This window comes from Strongylocentrotus purpuratus, unplaced genomic scaffold (assembly GCF_000002235.5).
Source record: "Strongylocentrotus purpuratus isolate Spur 01 unplaced genomic scaffold, Spur_5.0 spur5_scaffold_6, whole genome shotgun sequence".
NCBI lineage: Eukaryota > Metazoa > Echinodermata > Echinoidea > Camarodonta > Strongylocentrotidae > Strongylocentrotus > Strongylocentrotus purpuratus.
Window position 1 is genome coordinate 9,303,513 of NW_022145612.1, and position 16,409 is coordinate 9,319,921.

Here is a 16,409-nt window from a genome sequence, read left to right on the forward strand (position 1 = left end):
GTTAAAAAGAAAGTCATGCTAAAACTTCCCCCGCCCCTGAAAAAAATAAAATAGATTAGTAGTCCTCCTCTCCAGAATCCCCCCCCCCCCCCCCCCCCCCCCCCCCCCCCCCCCCCCCCCCCCCCCGCTTTAATATCACATTTTCACTTGGCAGCCCAAGGGGCCGGGGGGTGGGAGGAGGGGGTTAAAAAACAAATATATTTTCTTTTCAAATCAAAGAGTATATTGCTGAACTCCTTACAAAGAAAGATGACAAAATCTTACAGCATTCAAAAGGTCAGAAGACTCAGAACAGAAGCTTTTTCATTCTGTACATCTTCTTAGAAGGACTTTAATTTGCAGACTATGGCACGATACATGTTTACATGTACGTATCCAAGGAAAAATTAAAATCAAAATGGAAATTCAACAACTTCAATCAAAGTCAAACTACATACAAATATAAAAGAAAATGGAATAATTTTTCTGTTTTCTTTTTTCATTTTTATCATATAGACTACGGTAAATATTTCTACATAAAACAAACAAGAAATTGCACTGACTTAATGAATCATGGCTAGTAATTTGTTATGTAAAATTAATAAAATGTACACTGTATGTCATAGACTAAACCTTAATTTCAGTCTTTCACTTTCATGTTGGCCAATAGGCCTCGACACTGATTGATATGTATACCTTTCAAATTAAGTTTTAAAATGGTTCTTGAACTAAAGTTAGCAGAAAGATGTTGCAGTGGTGCTTTCTTGTCTCACGTTATCTCCGTCGAGATTCCAATTTCTTCTGTTTCTTGTCCCTCCGTGCCTTCTCCCTGCCATGGATGCTTGTTGCAAGCTTGTAGACGACAAAGCCTGGATGAGATAACATGACAATCACAAACATTGTAACTCCAGTAATAATAATGTTCCACATGTACATGTAGGCTAGGAATACAGAATTGGAATAAGACAATTATACTACAATAGTGAATGGGGCAAGGCCAAGCCCAAGCCCAAGCCAGAGCAAGGGCCATTCCACAATAATTCATCCCTCCAAAATGCATAGCAAGAGCCAGTTAATTTCTAGTATCAGTCATATGTCTTCATCAACATGATCAAGATCTACTTCACTGTATGTAGATTGTAGTGTAGGTTCCAAAAAGATTGAAAACAAAAATGAGTAAGAAATAATATTAATTGATTAATGAGCATGGGCACGAGTGTATCTGTAGAACCTTTCCTTAGGCTTAGTGTAATTGAATACCCTCACAGAAAGAATAGTGCATAAGTTATGGCAATAACATACAAACAGGCGTAGACTATTAAGTTAAAACTCACCAATCAAACCTATGATTATGATGGCTGGAACGATGAACACACGATTGTCGAACCCTTCTTCCATTGGTGAATTTGGATCTTTGAACTCAACCATGATGAATAATTAACAGTGCAGTTGAAATGCAGAAATCTTGTCTACGTAAACATACAAAAAATAGAATGATAATAATTGGCCACCACCGTACAACACAGTCTTTCACGTTCTGGTAATTCGACAGCGAACTAGCGTAGTAGTAGTAGCATAAAGTTCAGTTAGACAGCATATGGTACACTTTCCCTAGCCAGAGCTCTGGCGGGACTGCCACGTACACATCCGATATGTGCCACTCAGACAAGGTGCAGAGTTGCGAGTCCTTTCATTCGGTTTCTGTCATATGTAGAACATCAAAGGAAAGTTAACGTATGCCAAGTCATAGCATCTACAAGGTGGTTTCAATAATTCAAAAAAACAATAAGTGAACACATCGGCTCAAAATATTATGAGATTCGGAGAGTCTATCCGACAAATCATTCATTGAATGTTCCTACGGTCAGTCGTACATACACTACCTGCACAATTTCAAATTACACCATATGTTGGGCAAATATCAGAGAGCACTGTCATAAATATCGGATAAGCGGTAAAATTATATCGAATTTTCATGTCATAGACGTACAATACCAGGTATGTACAATACACTGTCCAAAAGAATACATGCAAGAGAGAAAATTATATTTTGTGCAGCCAAATTGTTTAATGCATTCTTCATTCCTTTCCGCTTAGACCTAGTCTATTGTTTTTGCAGGCAAAAAGTGACGCGTAATTAGAAGTTGTTTTTTTTAAAGAATACATGGCATGGTATTTAAAAGAATACATGGCAATGTGCTTCAGGGATCGGCTCATGTACCTTTACCTCTCTGAAGTTACCTAAAATATACAAGGGATTGCCATCTCGTGTACCACCTATGGTGGAAAAAATATTTTCTGCATATTCACACTCATATGGATTTCCAGTCGTCTGAAGGTGTGATATTCAGCGCAGTGGGTCTGTTTTTGGTAGGTTCATTTGTTTTTTAACACTTTTTGTGTCTTAAACAAAAGAGGAAAAGTGGAATCAATAATTAGTATCAGTAATGTTGTATCATGCTTTGCCGAATCAAAGATATTTTATTTGATTGTGATCCAATTTGTATAATACAAAGCCAGTCCCTCGTATTTATTTTCTTGTAAGGTATCGTGACTGTGACTTGTGTACGTGTGCGTTTGTAATCGTGTATCTTTACTTTACCTTTACCGCAAATACTGGAAGAATGCTGAGACAGCAGTCGAGCTTCCAGGTCTATCTTCTTGGTCTATCTTCTTTTACTCATACTCTTTAATAATAATTCTCATTATATGCAAGGGAGGCAGAGGGGCAAGAGGTTGCATCTTGACTGGACAATGTACCATGTACAATGTCCCAGGAGCAAAGAAATTGAAAAATCAGTTCGAGTATTGAGAGATATGACACTGTTCCTTCCAGCAACGATCAAGCCTGGTTTTGAAGGCGTCTATGGTGGGAGCCTGAACTACTACTTCAGGCAGAGAGTTCCAGTCGTCAATCACTCTGTGACTAAATGCGTTCTTCCTTACATTTGTCCTACACCTCGGCTTTGAAAGCTTGAGACTATGCCCTCTTGTTGGTGTGTCTGCTAGTTGGAAGAAGTGGTCAGGGTTGAGTCTGTCATGCTCATAAATGATCTTGTACACCTGAATCATGTCTCCTCTCCTTCTCCTGTACTCAAGGGATGGCAAGTTTAGGTATTTAAGTCTCTCTATGTAAGGTAGGTGTTTCATTGTGGAGATCATCTTTGTTGCTCTCTTCTGTACTCTCTCCACAGCTTTTGCGTCTGAAATGTACCTTGGCGACCAGATTACATTTCCATACTCAAGGAGGGGGCGCACTAGTCCTTTAAACAGCTTGGGAATGGTGGATGTGTCGTGACACTGAAAGGCACGTCTGATGCTGATCAGGACCCTGTTGGCCTTGTTGATGGCATACGACACATGGCTGTGGAACTTCAGTTTGTCATCAACAAGTACCCCCAGATCCTTTGTCTCTTCAACTGTACTCAGGGCTGAACTCCCGATTGTGTAGCGCTCCTGACAGTCTCCAGATCCAAGATGTAAAACACAGCATTTTCTTGCGTTAAACTGGAGTTGCCACTTTGAGGACCAGTCTGTCAATGAGCACAGGTCAGCTTGGAGAAGTTTGCGTTGGTCAGGAGTAGAGACGCATGAGAAAGCCTTGGTGTCATCTGCGTAAATTCTTACAGTGGAGTCCAACACCTCAGGGAGATCATTGATGTAGAGAACAAACAGTGTTGGGCCGAGTACGCTGCCCTGGGGCACCCCGCTCTTCAAGATGAACGTGGAGAACGTGTGGCAGAACTCCGCAGAAGGTCATGATTTACTTACTTACTTTACTGTTATAGTACAAAAAATAATACTAACGAATCACTAAATAATTGCAGTGTCAATGATTTATGTCACAGAACTCAGAAATATTTTCTGATTTCGATTTTGTCTTTGACTGTCGTTTGAGTTTTAAATCGGACAAGACAAAAACAAATAAATGCCAAGATGATCTGAATCTGATGAGACAAAACAAAAACTAATTACATCTATTTCAAAATGAAAATGCCAGGAAAAAGAGAGCAAATTCAATACTATTGCAATCACATAGGTCTAGTCTTTACTGCTCTGACTTTGTCGCAATTACACATATCTTCAATAAGAGTCTATATTGGAAACAACAGTTTCAAGCTTGACAATAAAGGTAGACCGAAAACTTCATTCTCTCTAATCGTCGGTTGTTCCACTGAGACTACGTCTGGCTCCACTAGACCTCCGATTATAGAGACTGAAGTATGCCCTATCGGGACTGTACGGAACAAATGGTTCGGTTCGACCAGACTGCGATGAATGAGATATGCAATGAGATTTTCACTCTTTACATCCTCATAACTGCTGCAATTATGATAAAAATTAAAAATAACATATATATAACTTATTTGACTTACGATAGCTTGCTCATTTAGATCCTAAATTAATGATTAATCCGAGAAAGTCTCGTCATCAACATTATCCGTCTTGGTTTTAGTTGATGAATATTCATTTTTACTTTTCGAACGTCCAATAGCTACCGTAGCTACGTACGAGTCAGCCCGGCTTGACCAACGAACTCCCACGAAACGAGTGCTCTGATTGGCCATTGGCTATGTTTTGGTAGGTTGAACCGGAAATATATCGGCCGCCGGGTAATAGTTTGAATGCATGAACCTACTGCTTCGCGGTTCTGAGATAAAATTGGATAACTCATATTAATAAGTAAGTCCGTAAATTTCACATTCTATAATAGGTTAGCAAATTTTGAAAACTGTAATTAGGAGGTATATATACCGACCTAATTTATATCTGATTTAGAAATCAGAAAATAAGATCTAAATAAAGAAAATCGGGGAGAAAATGTTTTGAACGAAAAGATGTACATCGGTGGCTCTAGCCACCCCCACGGTACGAGATCCCTGGGTTGCCGTCTGTATTTGGGAATGTCAACAAATGTCAGTTTTATAAAAGAAATGACCAAATCAGACGGTTATTTCTGTCTACAATAAAGGCTGCTAGTGCTAGATTCTGTTGCTGGATAATTTGAACTAGAACATAGATCAATTAATGGGAAGTACAAAGGAACAAAAATGGTAAGAAAGAGAAATCAATTGCTTTGGATATGCAATATGTGGGCCCGGCCCCACCCCTCCCCCCCCCCCCCCCCCCCCCCCCCCAGCAAAAAAAGATGCCCCCAACCCCCTTGAGCAAAAAAAAAGGTAAAATTGTGGTTACCATATTTTGTTTAACTTTTTTTTTATTGCCAGAAGTGGGGGCCCATCTTTTTTTTTTAACTTTTGAAAGCCTGAGGGTTCATGAGATCAGTACTTTCATTGTTACAGGCCTTGTAAAAGCTTTTTCTTATTTCTCATGTTACTTTCAAGAGATTGATGGCTCACAGGACCTAACTAGATAGATCCACATAAACGAAAAGTTAAAAAGTGCTCATCAAGCAGCATTTGTTCAGAGTCTAATTTTGAGAGAGTCACTGGACCTTATTTTGATTATGCAATCACATGAATTTTACCATCCAGCCCAGCAATTTGTATCATTTAACAGCTAATCCCATGTACAGGGTGTACATGTATATTTCGTAATCATGTAATGTTGGTGTTGTTGTGTGGTTTTAATTGGCAATTAGAATTGACTATTTTGTGACAAAATTTCAGTAGGAACATGTTCTGTCATTTATGTCTTTCTGCTTGTATTTTAGGGGAAACATCACATTACCAGTAGGACCAGATAGAAGAGATAGATGGATTCCAAGTATGAAGTAAAGACTCCAGACTTCTCTCATCTCACATCTGCTGACTTTGAGCATGTCTATGAGCCAGCTGAAGACACATTCCTTCTCTTAGACAGTCTCCAAGAAGAAGCATCTTTCATTCAACATATGAAGTGAGTCACTGATGTTAAGTTTGCAATGTATGTTTGACATAGCGAGGAAAGGTCAGTATGATTACCATGCTAAAAATCTATGTCATTTAAATATATATATATATACTAGCCTTCTCTTGTAGGCCTCGCATGTTTGAACTGAACTTCAACATGGATTACACAAATGTATAACTTTTTAAGAGTGTTTATGCTGGCCTTTTAAGTTGAGCATGATAAGAAGACTGCTAAGTTTTAGCAAACATTAGTTTTTAGAACATGTTTTTATCATTCATATAGCTTATCAAAGCAGTTTAATTTGGGAAGACATTTATAAATTATACACAACTTACATATTGATAAATGTTATTTGTCTTGAATAATGATATTTATTTGTTTTTAGATGCCTTTTTGATCTGTATTAATCAGAGTTTGTCCTTGTTTAGGCCATCTGTCTGTGTTGAAGTTGGATGTGGATCAGGGGTTGTGATAACTGCTCTCTCAAAGCTTTTAAACCAGTCAGCGTTATGCATGTAAGTGACATACCTATGGTTCTTTTGATTTTATAACAGTATAATCCTTATAATGTATTGTATTATTTGTGCTTGTATCATTTCCCATTGTGAGGACATAGATAACAGCATAATATACTCACAATCGTCATGTGCCCCCTTTTAAAATTCAATGTGGTGTACCTTAAACAGACACAAACAAATGTGCCCCCTTCTTGTGTTCTTATGCCCCTGCCCCTTTCATATTTAAGATCTAAAAAGACAACTGGAAAATCTGATAACGTTCTTCTGTTCTTTTCATTTTAAACCCACACCACACAGTGCAACAGACAGGAATCCCTATGCTGCACTTTGTACTCAGAGGACTGCAAAACAAAATTCATGTCATGTTGAGGTGATGAACTGTGACCTCTTGACCCCATTGGAAAGAAGGCTCCAAGGATCAGTGGATATTCTTATATTCAATCCTCCTTATGTTGTGACCCCATCAGAAGAGGTTTGTATTCCTTTTATTCCCTACTTTCTTTTTTATTTCTTTCTTGTTAAATAGTCTTAATGTCAATTTGTCATCACTGTCTGTAAAGTGATAGTTATAAGATTTGACTTATTCATACTTTGAAATTCATATGAAATTAAGGGCTTCAACCTAGATGTAGCACAAGATTTACAATGAAGTAAATTAGATTTTCTTTGCTGAGTAAACAGTGAGCATCTTATTTTTTAGCTTCATGTGATCAGTTAAAAACTAATCAAATCAGTAGTACACGTGTCAAAAGAATCCTGTATCAAGGTGATGCAGCCTGAGTGAAAGACATAGAAAGACATGGAACCTACTTCACCTATGAGAGTTCATGTGTCATTTCATCATATGGATGTGCATACTGTGTTAGTTCCACTATATAAAATGTATAATATTGTTTGTACGGATTATTAAGGTGTTTTTGTTAGATTTTCCAACATAACTACAGTAATGAAATAGATGTTTCAGGAATCATGAATCAATAACATGTATATCATCCAAACACAAAGATAACATTTAGTTACAATATTCTGTAATTGTGTAGTTCAGTAATGCTTGTGTAATTTGCAATTATTTTTAGGCAAATTGTGCTCTCTTCTTTGATTGATGGTTTGAGTACAATCAGTCTCTAAATGTGTGCTGCACAAGGAACCATGTGAATTTTATTTCAAACATTTTGCGCTGTTATGTAGATCAAGAGCAATGGCATTGAAGCCTCCTGGGCTGGAGGGGCAGATGGACGTGAGGTAACAGATAGACTGCTTCCTCTTATACCTAAACTACTCTCACCTCAGGGAGTCATGTATCTTATAGCCATCAGAGAGAACAAGCCAAGTAAGTTTGCACTGTTAATATTTATTGCAAATTAGATTAGGGCCCTGATTTGTAAAGAGTTATGATTGATCCGGATTTGTTGCAAGTACGCCAATCAGTCAACTCGCTATCTTAATATAAATTATGATTGATATGAATTAGTCACAACTGTATATAAGTCAGTTCCTAGATATCCAAATTAGATCAGATTGATTTGTTTTGGTTTATTCATCATGTTCTTAAACTAGTAGATAAAGAAAGAATTGAGAATAGTTATTTTGTAGTATTCTGAGTTGATTTATTCATTTTTTCACATCGATCAAAAAAATGTTTAAATTAAAAATTTCTGTTCATTTCCTTAACTTTAGTTTCAGCGGGGAAGGTTTATAGATTGTAGAGTTAGTATACTAGAAGCCAATGATGAAAGAAAGCTGTGTTGTTATAAATGTGTCTCAAAAAAGTCATTTGTAATAATATGCTTGTAAACTGGATGGCACAATGAAGATTTTAATTTCCAAATATGTGCTTTTCTCACAGAGGAGTTGATGTCCTGGATATCCTCACTGGGCTTTAAATCCACTGTGGTCCTGGCAAGAAGAGCTGGTCCAGAACACCTCTCTGTCCTCAAGTTTTATAGAGATTCATCAGTGAGATGAGTGTCATTACCTAGTATAAAGACTCAGACTCTATTATTCCATGAAGCCTGAAGCCTTGGCTAAGTTGGTCATTCTCTAGCTGTATCAGGAGCAGCTAAGTATAAGGGCTAGAGAGTATAGTCTAACAAGTCATACAGTTCAGACCCTTATGTATGCATTATGAACAACGGATCTGTGCTTGTCACTTAGTCATCACTTGGCAAAGTTGGCAAACTATGACCAGTCTTTGTATGTTTATAAATGAGATGGGTTGGAACACCACCCTGATCGGATGTGAAGGTGAAAACCTGTTGGTTGTGATCCATTTTTTATCCAAATCTTATGCCTGTATAATTGCTACACATTGTTCATCTATTAACTCTCCTTCTACTCTTCCAGATTGTATGCAGTTACAAACCCAAAAGAGGGCCGAATAGTTGTACCCCCACAATTGGGTGGCCAACTGGTGTAAAATTTATTTTAAAAACTGTCCTCTGATTCCTAAATTATGCCATTGCAATTTTTGAGATTATTAATTAATATGTATTTATCTGATGCATTTGTGATTTAGTCAGATTCTTATTTTGGAGACAGGGTAGATGTATTACACACTGTATAAGTTCATAATGATATGAATCATAGGATTCAAAGTTCTGGTACTGGAAAGTGACAAGTAATGGATTTAACAATCTGCACTTTTGAAAATAGAATTCTCTCATTCCTTTTTATAATCTTCATACAGGAACCATGATAGTTAATAAGTTTGAACAAAAATAAATTATCAAGAAAACTACCAATACAGTTACAGTTGGCATCCAGAGCTCAATTATCCCCACTATTCTCCTTCTTTGTTTTGATTGTTGAACAAGACTGTCTTTAATACAGATGCACATGTTCATTGCCATTTGAATGGTTACTTACCCTATTTCAAACTCGATTTTTGATTGATGTTGGCAGACTATTATTTTTCCTTTAATTTCATTATACAGTGTATATTTTATTATATTCTTTTGACGTCTTTTACCCCAAAAAAATTAACAATAAAGCATTCCCCATTTTCGTTTGTTGTTTTTCCCAAGTGTAGATAAACTAGGAAGATAGTGATGGAGAGGGAGACAGAGGGAGGGGGAGAGAGAGAGAGAAGGCAGGAGGGAGGGAGGGAGGTATAAAGGTGTTAGAGGAAGAGAGAGAGAGAGAGAGAGAGAGAGAGAGAGAGAGGGAAGGCAGGAGGGAGGGAGGTATAACGGTGTGAGAGAAAGAGAGAGAGAGAGAAGGCAGGAGGGAGGGAGGGAGGTATAAAGGTGTGAGAGAAAGAGAGAGAGAGAGAGAGAGAGAGAGAAGGCAGGAGGGAGGGAGGGAGGTATAAAGGTGTGAGAGAAAGAGAGAGAGAGAAGGCAGGAGGGAGGGAGGGAGGTATAAAGGTGTGAGAGGAAGAGAGAGAGAAGGCAGGAGGGAGGGAGGGAGGGAGGTATAAAGGTGTGAGAGGAAGAGAGAGAGAGAGAGAGAAGGCAGGAGGGAGGGAGGGAGGTATAAAGGTGTGAGAGGAAGAGAGAGAGAGAGAGAGAGAGAGAAGGCAGGAGGGAGGGAGGGAGGTATAAAGGTGTGAGAGGAAGAGAGAGAGAGAGAGAGAAGGCAGGAGGGAGGGAGGGAGGTATAAAGGTGTGAGAGGAAGAGAGAGAGAGAGAGAGAGAGAGAAGGCAGGGAGGGAGGGAGGTATAAAGGTGTGAGAGGAAGAGAGAGAGAGAGAGAGAGAGAGAGAAGGCAGGAGGAGGGAGGGAGGTATAAAGGTGCGAGAGGAAGAGAGAGAGAGAGAGAGAAGGCAGGAGGGAGGGAGGGAGGTAGAAAGGTGTGAGAGAAAGAGAGAGAGAGAGAGAAGGCAGGAGGGAGGGAGGGAGGTATAAAGGTGTGAGAGAAAGAGAGAGAGAGAGAGAGAGAGAGAGAGAGAGAGGCAGGAGGGAGGGAGGGAGGTATAAAGGTGTGAGAGGAAGAGAGAGAGGGAGAGAGAGAGAGAGAGAAGCAGGAGGGAGGGAGGTATAAAGGTGTGAGAGAAAGAGAGAGAGAGAGAGAAGGCAGGAGGGAGGGAGGGAGGTATAAAGGTGTGAGAGGAAGAGAGAGAGAGAGAGAGAGAAGGCAGGAGGGAGGGAGGTATAAAGGTGTGAGAGGAAGAGAGAGAGAGAGAGAGAAGGCAGGAGGGAGGGAGGGAGGTATAAAGGTGTGAGAGGAAGAGAGAGAGAGAGAAGGCAGGAGGGAGGGAGGGAGGTATAAAGGTGTGAGAGGAAGAGAGAGAGAGAGAGAGAGAGAGAGAGAAGGCAGGAGGGAGGGAGGGAGGTATAAAGGTGTGAGAGGAAGAGAGAGAGAGAGAGAGAGGGAGGGAGGGAGGGAGGTATAAAGGTGTGAGAGGAAGAGAGAGAGAGAGAGAGAGAGAGAAGAGCAGGAGGAGGGAGGGAGGGAGGTATAAAGGTGCGAGAGGAAGAGAGAGAGAGAGAGAGAAGGCAGGAGGGAGGGAGGGAGGTAGAAAGGTGTGAGAGAAAGAGAGAGAGAGAGAGAAGGCAGGAGGGAGGGAGGGAGGTATAAAGGTGTGAGAGAAAGAGAGAGAGAGAGAGAGAGAGAGAGAGAAGGCAGGAGGGAGGGAGGGAGGTATAAAGGTGTGAGAGGAAGAGAGAGAGAGAGAGAGAGAGAGAGAGAAGGCAGGAGGGAGGGAGGGAGGTATAAAGGTGTTAGAGGAAGAGAGAGAGAGAGAGAGAAGGCAGGAGGGAGGGAGGGAGGTATAAAGGTGTGAGAGGAAGAGAGAGAGAGAGAGAGAGAGAGAGAGAGAGAGAGAGAAGGCAGGAGGGAGGGAGGGAGGTATAAAGGTGTTAGAGGAAGAGAGAGAGAGAGAGAGAGAAGGCAGGAGGGAGGGAGGGAGGTATAAAGGTGTGAGAGGAGAGAGAGAGAGAGAGAGAAGGCAGGAGGGAGGGAGGGAGGTATAAAGGTGTTAGAGGTAGAGAGAGAGAGAGAGAGAGAGAAGGCAGGAGGGAGGGAGGGAGGTATAAAGGTGTGAGAGAAAGAGAGAGAAAGAGGCAAACGGGCAGATAGACAAATAGAGGGTGAGAGATTAAGGGAGAGTAAGAGATGAGTCTGCCCAACAAGTTGGGAAACGGATGTGACCTACCTTTTTGGACAAAATTTTGCACAAACACAAACAATTACTGTGATAGTATACCCTTATGGAAATCATCAATTTGTTATTGTTAGAAAGACACTAGAGAACAGTGCAGTAACACCTGGCACCGTTTCAGATTTATTCTTCATTCTTTTCATTTTAATTTTCTTTTTGTAGGTTCATGCTTGCTTTTAGATTTACAACGTAAAAATGTACGTAGTTGTTTTTTTGTCATACAATGTCACCTTTTTGAGATATAAGTGTACCTTTCCTCTTTTAGTAGACAAGTAAAACACATCATCTGCGCTGCAATTTTGATTTGCCTATTTAGGACTCCTTACAGAGACTGCCGGTATGACCAGCTGTCAACAATTATATTTTGATATCCAAAGTGGCAATTGTTCGCAGTTGCACAATGTACATTGTATATTAAATGTATACCCCCCCCCCCCCCTTGAAAAAAATCACTTAATTCACAGAGCAAATAAGCAGACCATGAAACAATTCATCTTAATTTGATAATTTATTCCATTTTCATTACTATTTCCATTCATAACCTCATTGAATCAGCAGCAGAAATATACATCACATCTTTCAAGATTTAACAATATCCCGTCTTCTTTTGAGCACCACACAATGCCAGATCGATAAGGTTGTTCCTACAAATTGAGGTTTTAGCCAGAGACTTGCTTATCTTTGTCATTGTAAGAGCTATCAGTCTAATGAAAAGGAAATTCTGCTCATGTCACATACACATATCATGCTGAATTTCTCAAATTCTTATTGTATGTTCTTATACCTTGGTCACACCAACAAGACCTACACAAGACCGGTGGGGGAGTGAGTGAGGTATTAGAGCTGGACCTATTAAACCACACCCTCCTCATTACAAGTTATATAGAGACAATCAAATTTGTAACCATCATCCTGATAATGTAAGAGGAAGATAACAATTGGGACAATAAACGTTTGTGCTTAGTGCCTAAATGAAAGGGAAAGGGTTAAGGAGGTCCTTGTTATGAGATATACATGTATAAACAAGACTGGCCATTTCATCACAGCTGTGTGTTGGCTTCACGAAAACTAACATACACCACACCTACTACCATTTTTCATTCTGAGGTAAGTTCTTATAATGAGGCTTTAGAGCACAGTGGCAAATAGTTTCATAATATAATCAGTTGCAATATACAAATTACCAAAAAGCATCTACTCTTGACATATGCCCACAATTGAATACTATGACCTACAATAATTATATCCAAACACCATTTTCATAGGCAAGATGCATGTAACAGCCGAATACCGAAATGTGCAAACTTAACAATGACCTCGCAATATCCAAACAAAGTTTCTAAAGGCAATGCAACATAACATTAAATTTATCCTACGGTACATTCTTGCGATCTTATCACATTACATGTACATCTCCAGGGGTATACATTCATACAAGTGTGAAAGCACTAAAGGAATGTATTCATTTGCTCCTTGATAGAGAATGGCTGCTTCACCATCATCACAAGAATGCATAAAGTCCATTACTATGTTCTTACAATGTGTTTAAGACATTACCAGTTTCTTCAAAGACATACACAGTGTAATAGCCTTTTCAGATTACAGCAAACTTATATAAAGGAAAGTCATAAAAGAATCATTATACAATGAATGGGCGTAAAGACTTGATAATTACAACATCATAAAGAAACAAATTGAAAAGTTTAATTGACATGACAGCTGGCCAGTCATCAGTCCCACCCAATCACAATTTTATTTTTTTATATTGCGTTCGGGCAAGAATGGGACCCTGACCGAGTTTTCATTCCAAACGGTGCTCAAACATGCCTCTCACTCGACAACGTTTTGTTATAAGTTTCTTCATATGCTGGTTATAACTTCTCCTATAGCTATAATTTCATATATTATTCTGTGCAATAAAATGAATTCTGGTAGTCTAAAAGAGGTTAAGTTTGGTTCCAGTACACTGCGAGCCTTGATGTACATACATGTATACATGTAGGCTTCCAAGCTGGACTGCCAAAACATCCTGCTCATGCACAGCATTCATAAGTCGCAAAATTATTTCTGACTAAAAGCATTTATAGGCATTGGCATCCTATTATAACAACACAGACATTAAAAGTGAATAGAACATGGCTAAACCGACAGGCACTTTTTAGACACCATATTGCAATGACAATGTATGATTCATTGACTGATGCAGACAACAACAACAAAATAAAGAAAAAAACTTTGAACATCCAATGATGAACTCCCCTGTTATAAATCAAGACCTGAACTTCCTATGTTGTGGGATAATTAACAAAGTACTTCTCCTTGCATATCTTGCTTTTTAATAAGTCTCTTAACAAAACTTCTGAATCATGGTATACAATAATTTACAATATCAATAGGAAATTACTTATTCTGCCAGACAGTTCTTTAAGATGTTGATATTGAGGTACAGGTACAGGAAAATTATGAGAAGACAGGTAAATACATGTAGATGTGTGTCTATAATTATGTGTACATGTAGTTAAACACTTTACACTGAAAGCTCTCTCATTTGACTATATAAAATTCTTTATAAAACCACTTGTAAAATATCATGGAAATCTAATAACCTTAGAAACATCAAATGAATTACAAAATATACACAAACATCTTTTTGTACTTGGGTACATAAAATCATACATATTTTCATTGAATATTTTGGTAACAATAGCTGACTGCAGTCACTGCACCAATGAACACTTTAGAGCGTCTACTTTCTAGGTGGAGAAATGTAGGTATATGTAACAAAAGGCAAGTAATAAACATTACTTTTAGTGCCTCATCACAGAAACTTTATATATATGCATAGGCTTGTGTACCTTGACAGCACTAATATACAGGCATAAATGTATTTGTGTGTCAAGTTTATTGAGTTCATAAGTATCTTTTTTTATACTAACAAATACACACTCACAAGTTAAGTTTATCATAAAACTAAAAAATTAAAATATATCTTTAAAACCAATAAACAAAATAATAAAATATCACCTATACATTGCAGCATTGTACCAGAATTAACAACACACAATTCTGCAACACACTGTACCCCGTAAATATAACATCATAGGCAGTGATGTGTCCGTTATCTGTTAACATGAGTTTACATCTGCCCATCTCCCCCCCCCCCCCCCCTTCCTTTCATCCCATCCCCCATCCCACCACCCCTGGGAGTTTACAATATGGTAAAAAGAACAATTTTCATTTGCCAAAGTTACACATTTAACGAGTATAACTGTATCAGAGTTCCAAGCAGAATTCTCAAACAGAAGAGATAGAAGTTTACAAGCACATGGCACAAATAACTCTAGATATCACAAGATCTGTTTAAACATTGACAGACTCTATATCATGTGCCTGCCTTAAGCTAAACCCCTCCTCATTGATCAAGGTGCTTCACAGGTAGATGTGTACTCTTCTGAAAATAATACTGCCACCTGAATATACTAGAAAATACCATTGGTGCACAAATTCAATTATTACAAAACTGTCATGAATCCATATACTGATCCAACATTTGTCTTGGTATGTTTTGCAGAGTACACAATCATGAACAAGCTCATTCTAAATAGAATACATTATTATTTCAGAGAACATAATTTGCTAGTTATATGTAAATACAAGTGCATTCTACTTTTACTATGGTTCTTTCAATTTGCTCCACTGAATGTAATACACATTGGAATAGCACCAACATGTACCGGCAACCCGTTGAATGCTGAAATCTCTCTTTCCCATAGGCTTAATAAAGGAACCCCTGTGGTTCATGTAGGCAATGGGGTCATGTATGCTATGATTAACAACTATACATGCTTACACCCACAATCTCATGTTCATGTACCAAACAGGAACATTTAACCCATCATCTATGCTATATGGAACAGGTTAGTCCTTGTGTTAAGCCTATGGTAAATGGAGAATTAGTAAACTGTATGCACATTCAAGGACAGACAGATTACACGGGTCAATTAACATACATGTATTAGTCAACTTAAACTTTACCTGGAGAGCATTTAGTTTGGCCTACATGTATTTGTGCAATATGAAGTACAATAAATGATTTGCTTTGACTGACTGAGGAAAAATATAAAAGAGAAAGAGAGAGCATATCAATGTACATATATGCATGAAATGTGTTATGTTGAGGTATGAATAATATCCTAGTCTTAACCAAAAAATACAATAGCAGGCTTGGCTTGAATGGCCGAGAATAGGTGAATTTGGAGTCAGTTTGTAGTTTGTAGTTCACAAACTCTGTGTATTGACAGAGATATATTGTTAATATAAAATCAAGTTTGTGGTACGCATGGTGAATTTCTTGATCAAGTCGGGCTTCCCATGTACATGTAGTACATGTACATGTACACTGTGAAAAAGTCTCTTCTAGAAACTACTGTACAATCAATCAAAGCACATTAGAATTTTAAAAAAGAGAAATTCAGCACTTTTTTCTGTTTCTTCTCAACTGTTCACAATGTACATGTTGTGAAATATATGTTGGTGACAGTGAATTTTTTTAACCTTTCTATGAGACAGTTTGATGATGTAAACATATCAAATTTGGACCAGAAGATCTAAATGAGTTAGAAAACATGGTTCTGCCCCTTATATTGTCATTTGTATACACAATGCTTTTGTTGTTGTTGTGCTTTGCATTTACTCTATAATTATCCTGATCCCCTTCCATCAATCAACTTTCAAGAATGAAAAGAGGGGTCTTAAAATCAATATTTCATTGTTACACTTCAATTTTAGTACCTTCAAATATACATTGTATGTATCACTTATGAATATGATGGACAAAGAAAGAGGACAAAATATACAGTTCCTCATTCTACCCTCAACAATTGCTGTGGTAGACAAAGGAACATCCCTTCACTGCTCTTATGTAAAAACGTGTAGAACAGGTGTCACATGCATATTCA

The 16,409-nt window shown here is 38.4% G+C and overlaps 1 protein-coding gene and 1 long non-coding RNA gene across 5 annotated transcripts; one reads left to right on the top strand and one right to left on the bottom strand.

Annotated features, from left to right (window-relative positions):
* Positions 1–205: 205 nt before the first annotated feature.
* LOC754217 lies at positions 206–1,878 on the bottom strand. Its single transcript, XR_143703.3, has 2 exons — positions 1,314–1,878; positions 206–848 (listed from the first exon to the last, which is right to left on the bottom strand). It is a non-coding gene; the product is annotated as an uncharacterized LOC754217 (long non-coding RNA).
* A 24-nt stretch (positions 1,879–1,902) lies between these two features.
* On the top strand, positions 1,903–8,768 carry LOC588679 (methyltransferase N6AMT1). 4 transcript variants are annotated; one of them, XM_030972617.1, is made up of 6 exons: positions 1,903–1,977; positions 5,654–5,838; positions 6,261–6,347; positions 6,648–6,822; positions 7,539–7,680; positions 8,197–8,768. In XM_030972617.1, exons 2-6 carry the CDS (start codon positions 5,696–5,698, stop codon positions 8,313–8,315), a joined length of 666 nt encoding a protein of 221 aa, XP_030828477.1. In that variant the 5' UTR covers positions 1,903–1,977; positions 5,654–5,695; the 3' UTR covers positions 8,316–8,768. The 4 variants fall into 4 exon arrangements, with proteins under 4 accessions (XP_030828477.1, XP_793443.3, XP_003728994.2 ...); XM_788350.5 differs by lacking the exon at positions 1,903–1,977 and adding an exon at positions 2,230–2,349; XM_003728946.3 differs by lacking the exon at positions 1,903–1,977 and adding an exon at positions 3,694–3,734.
* Positions 8,769–16,409: the final 7,641 nt, after the last annotated feature.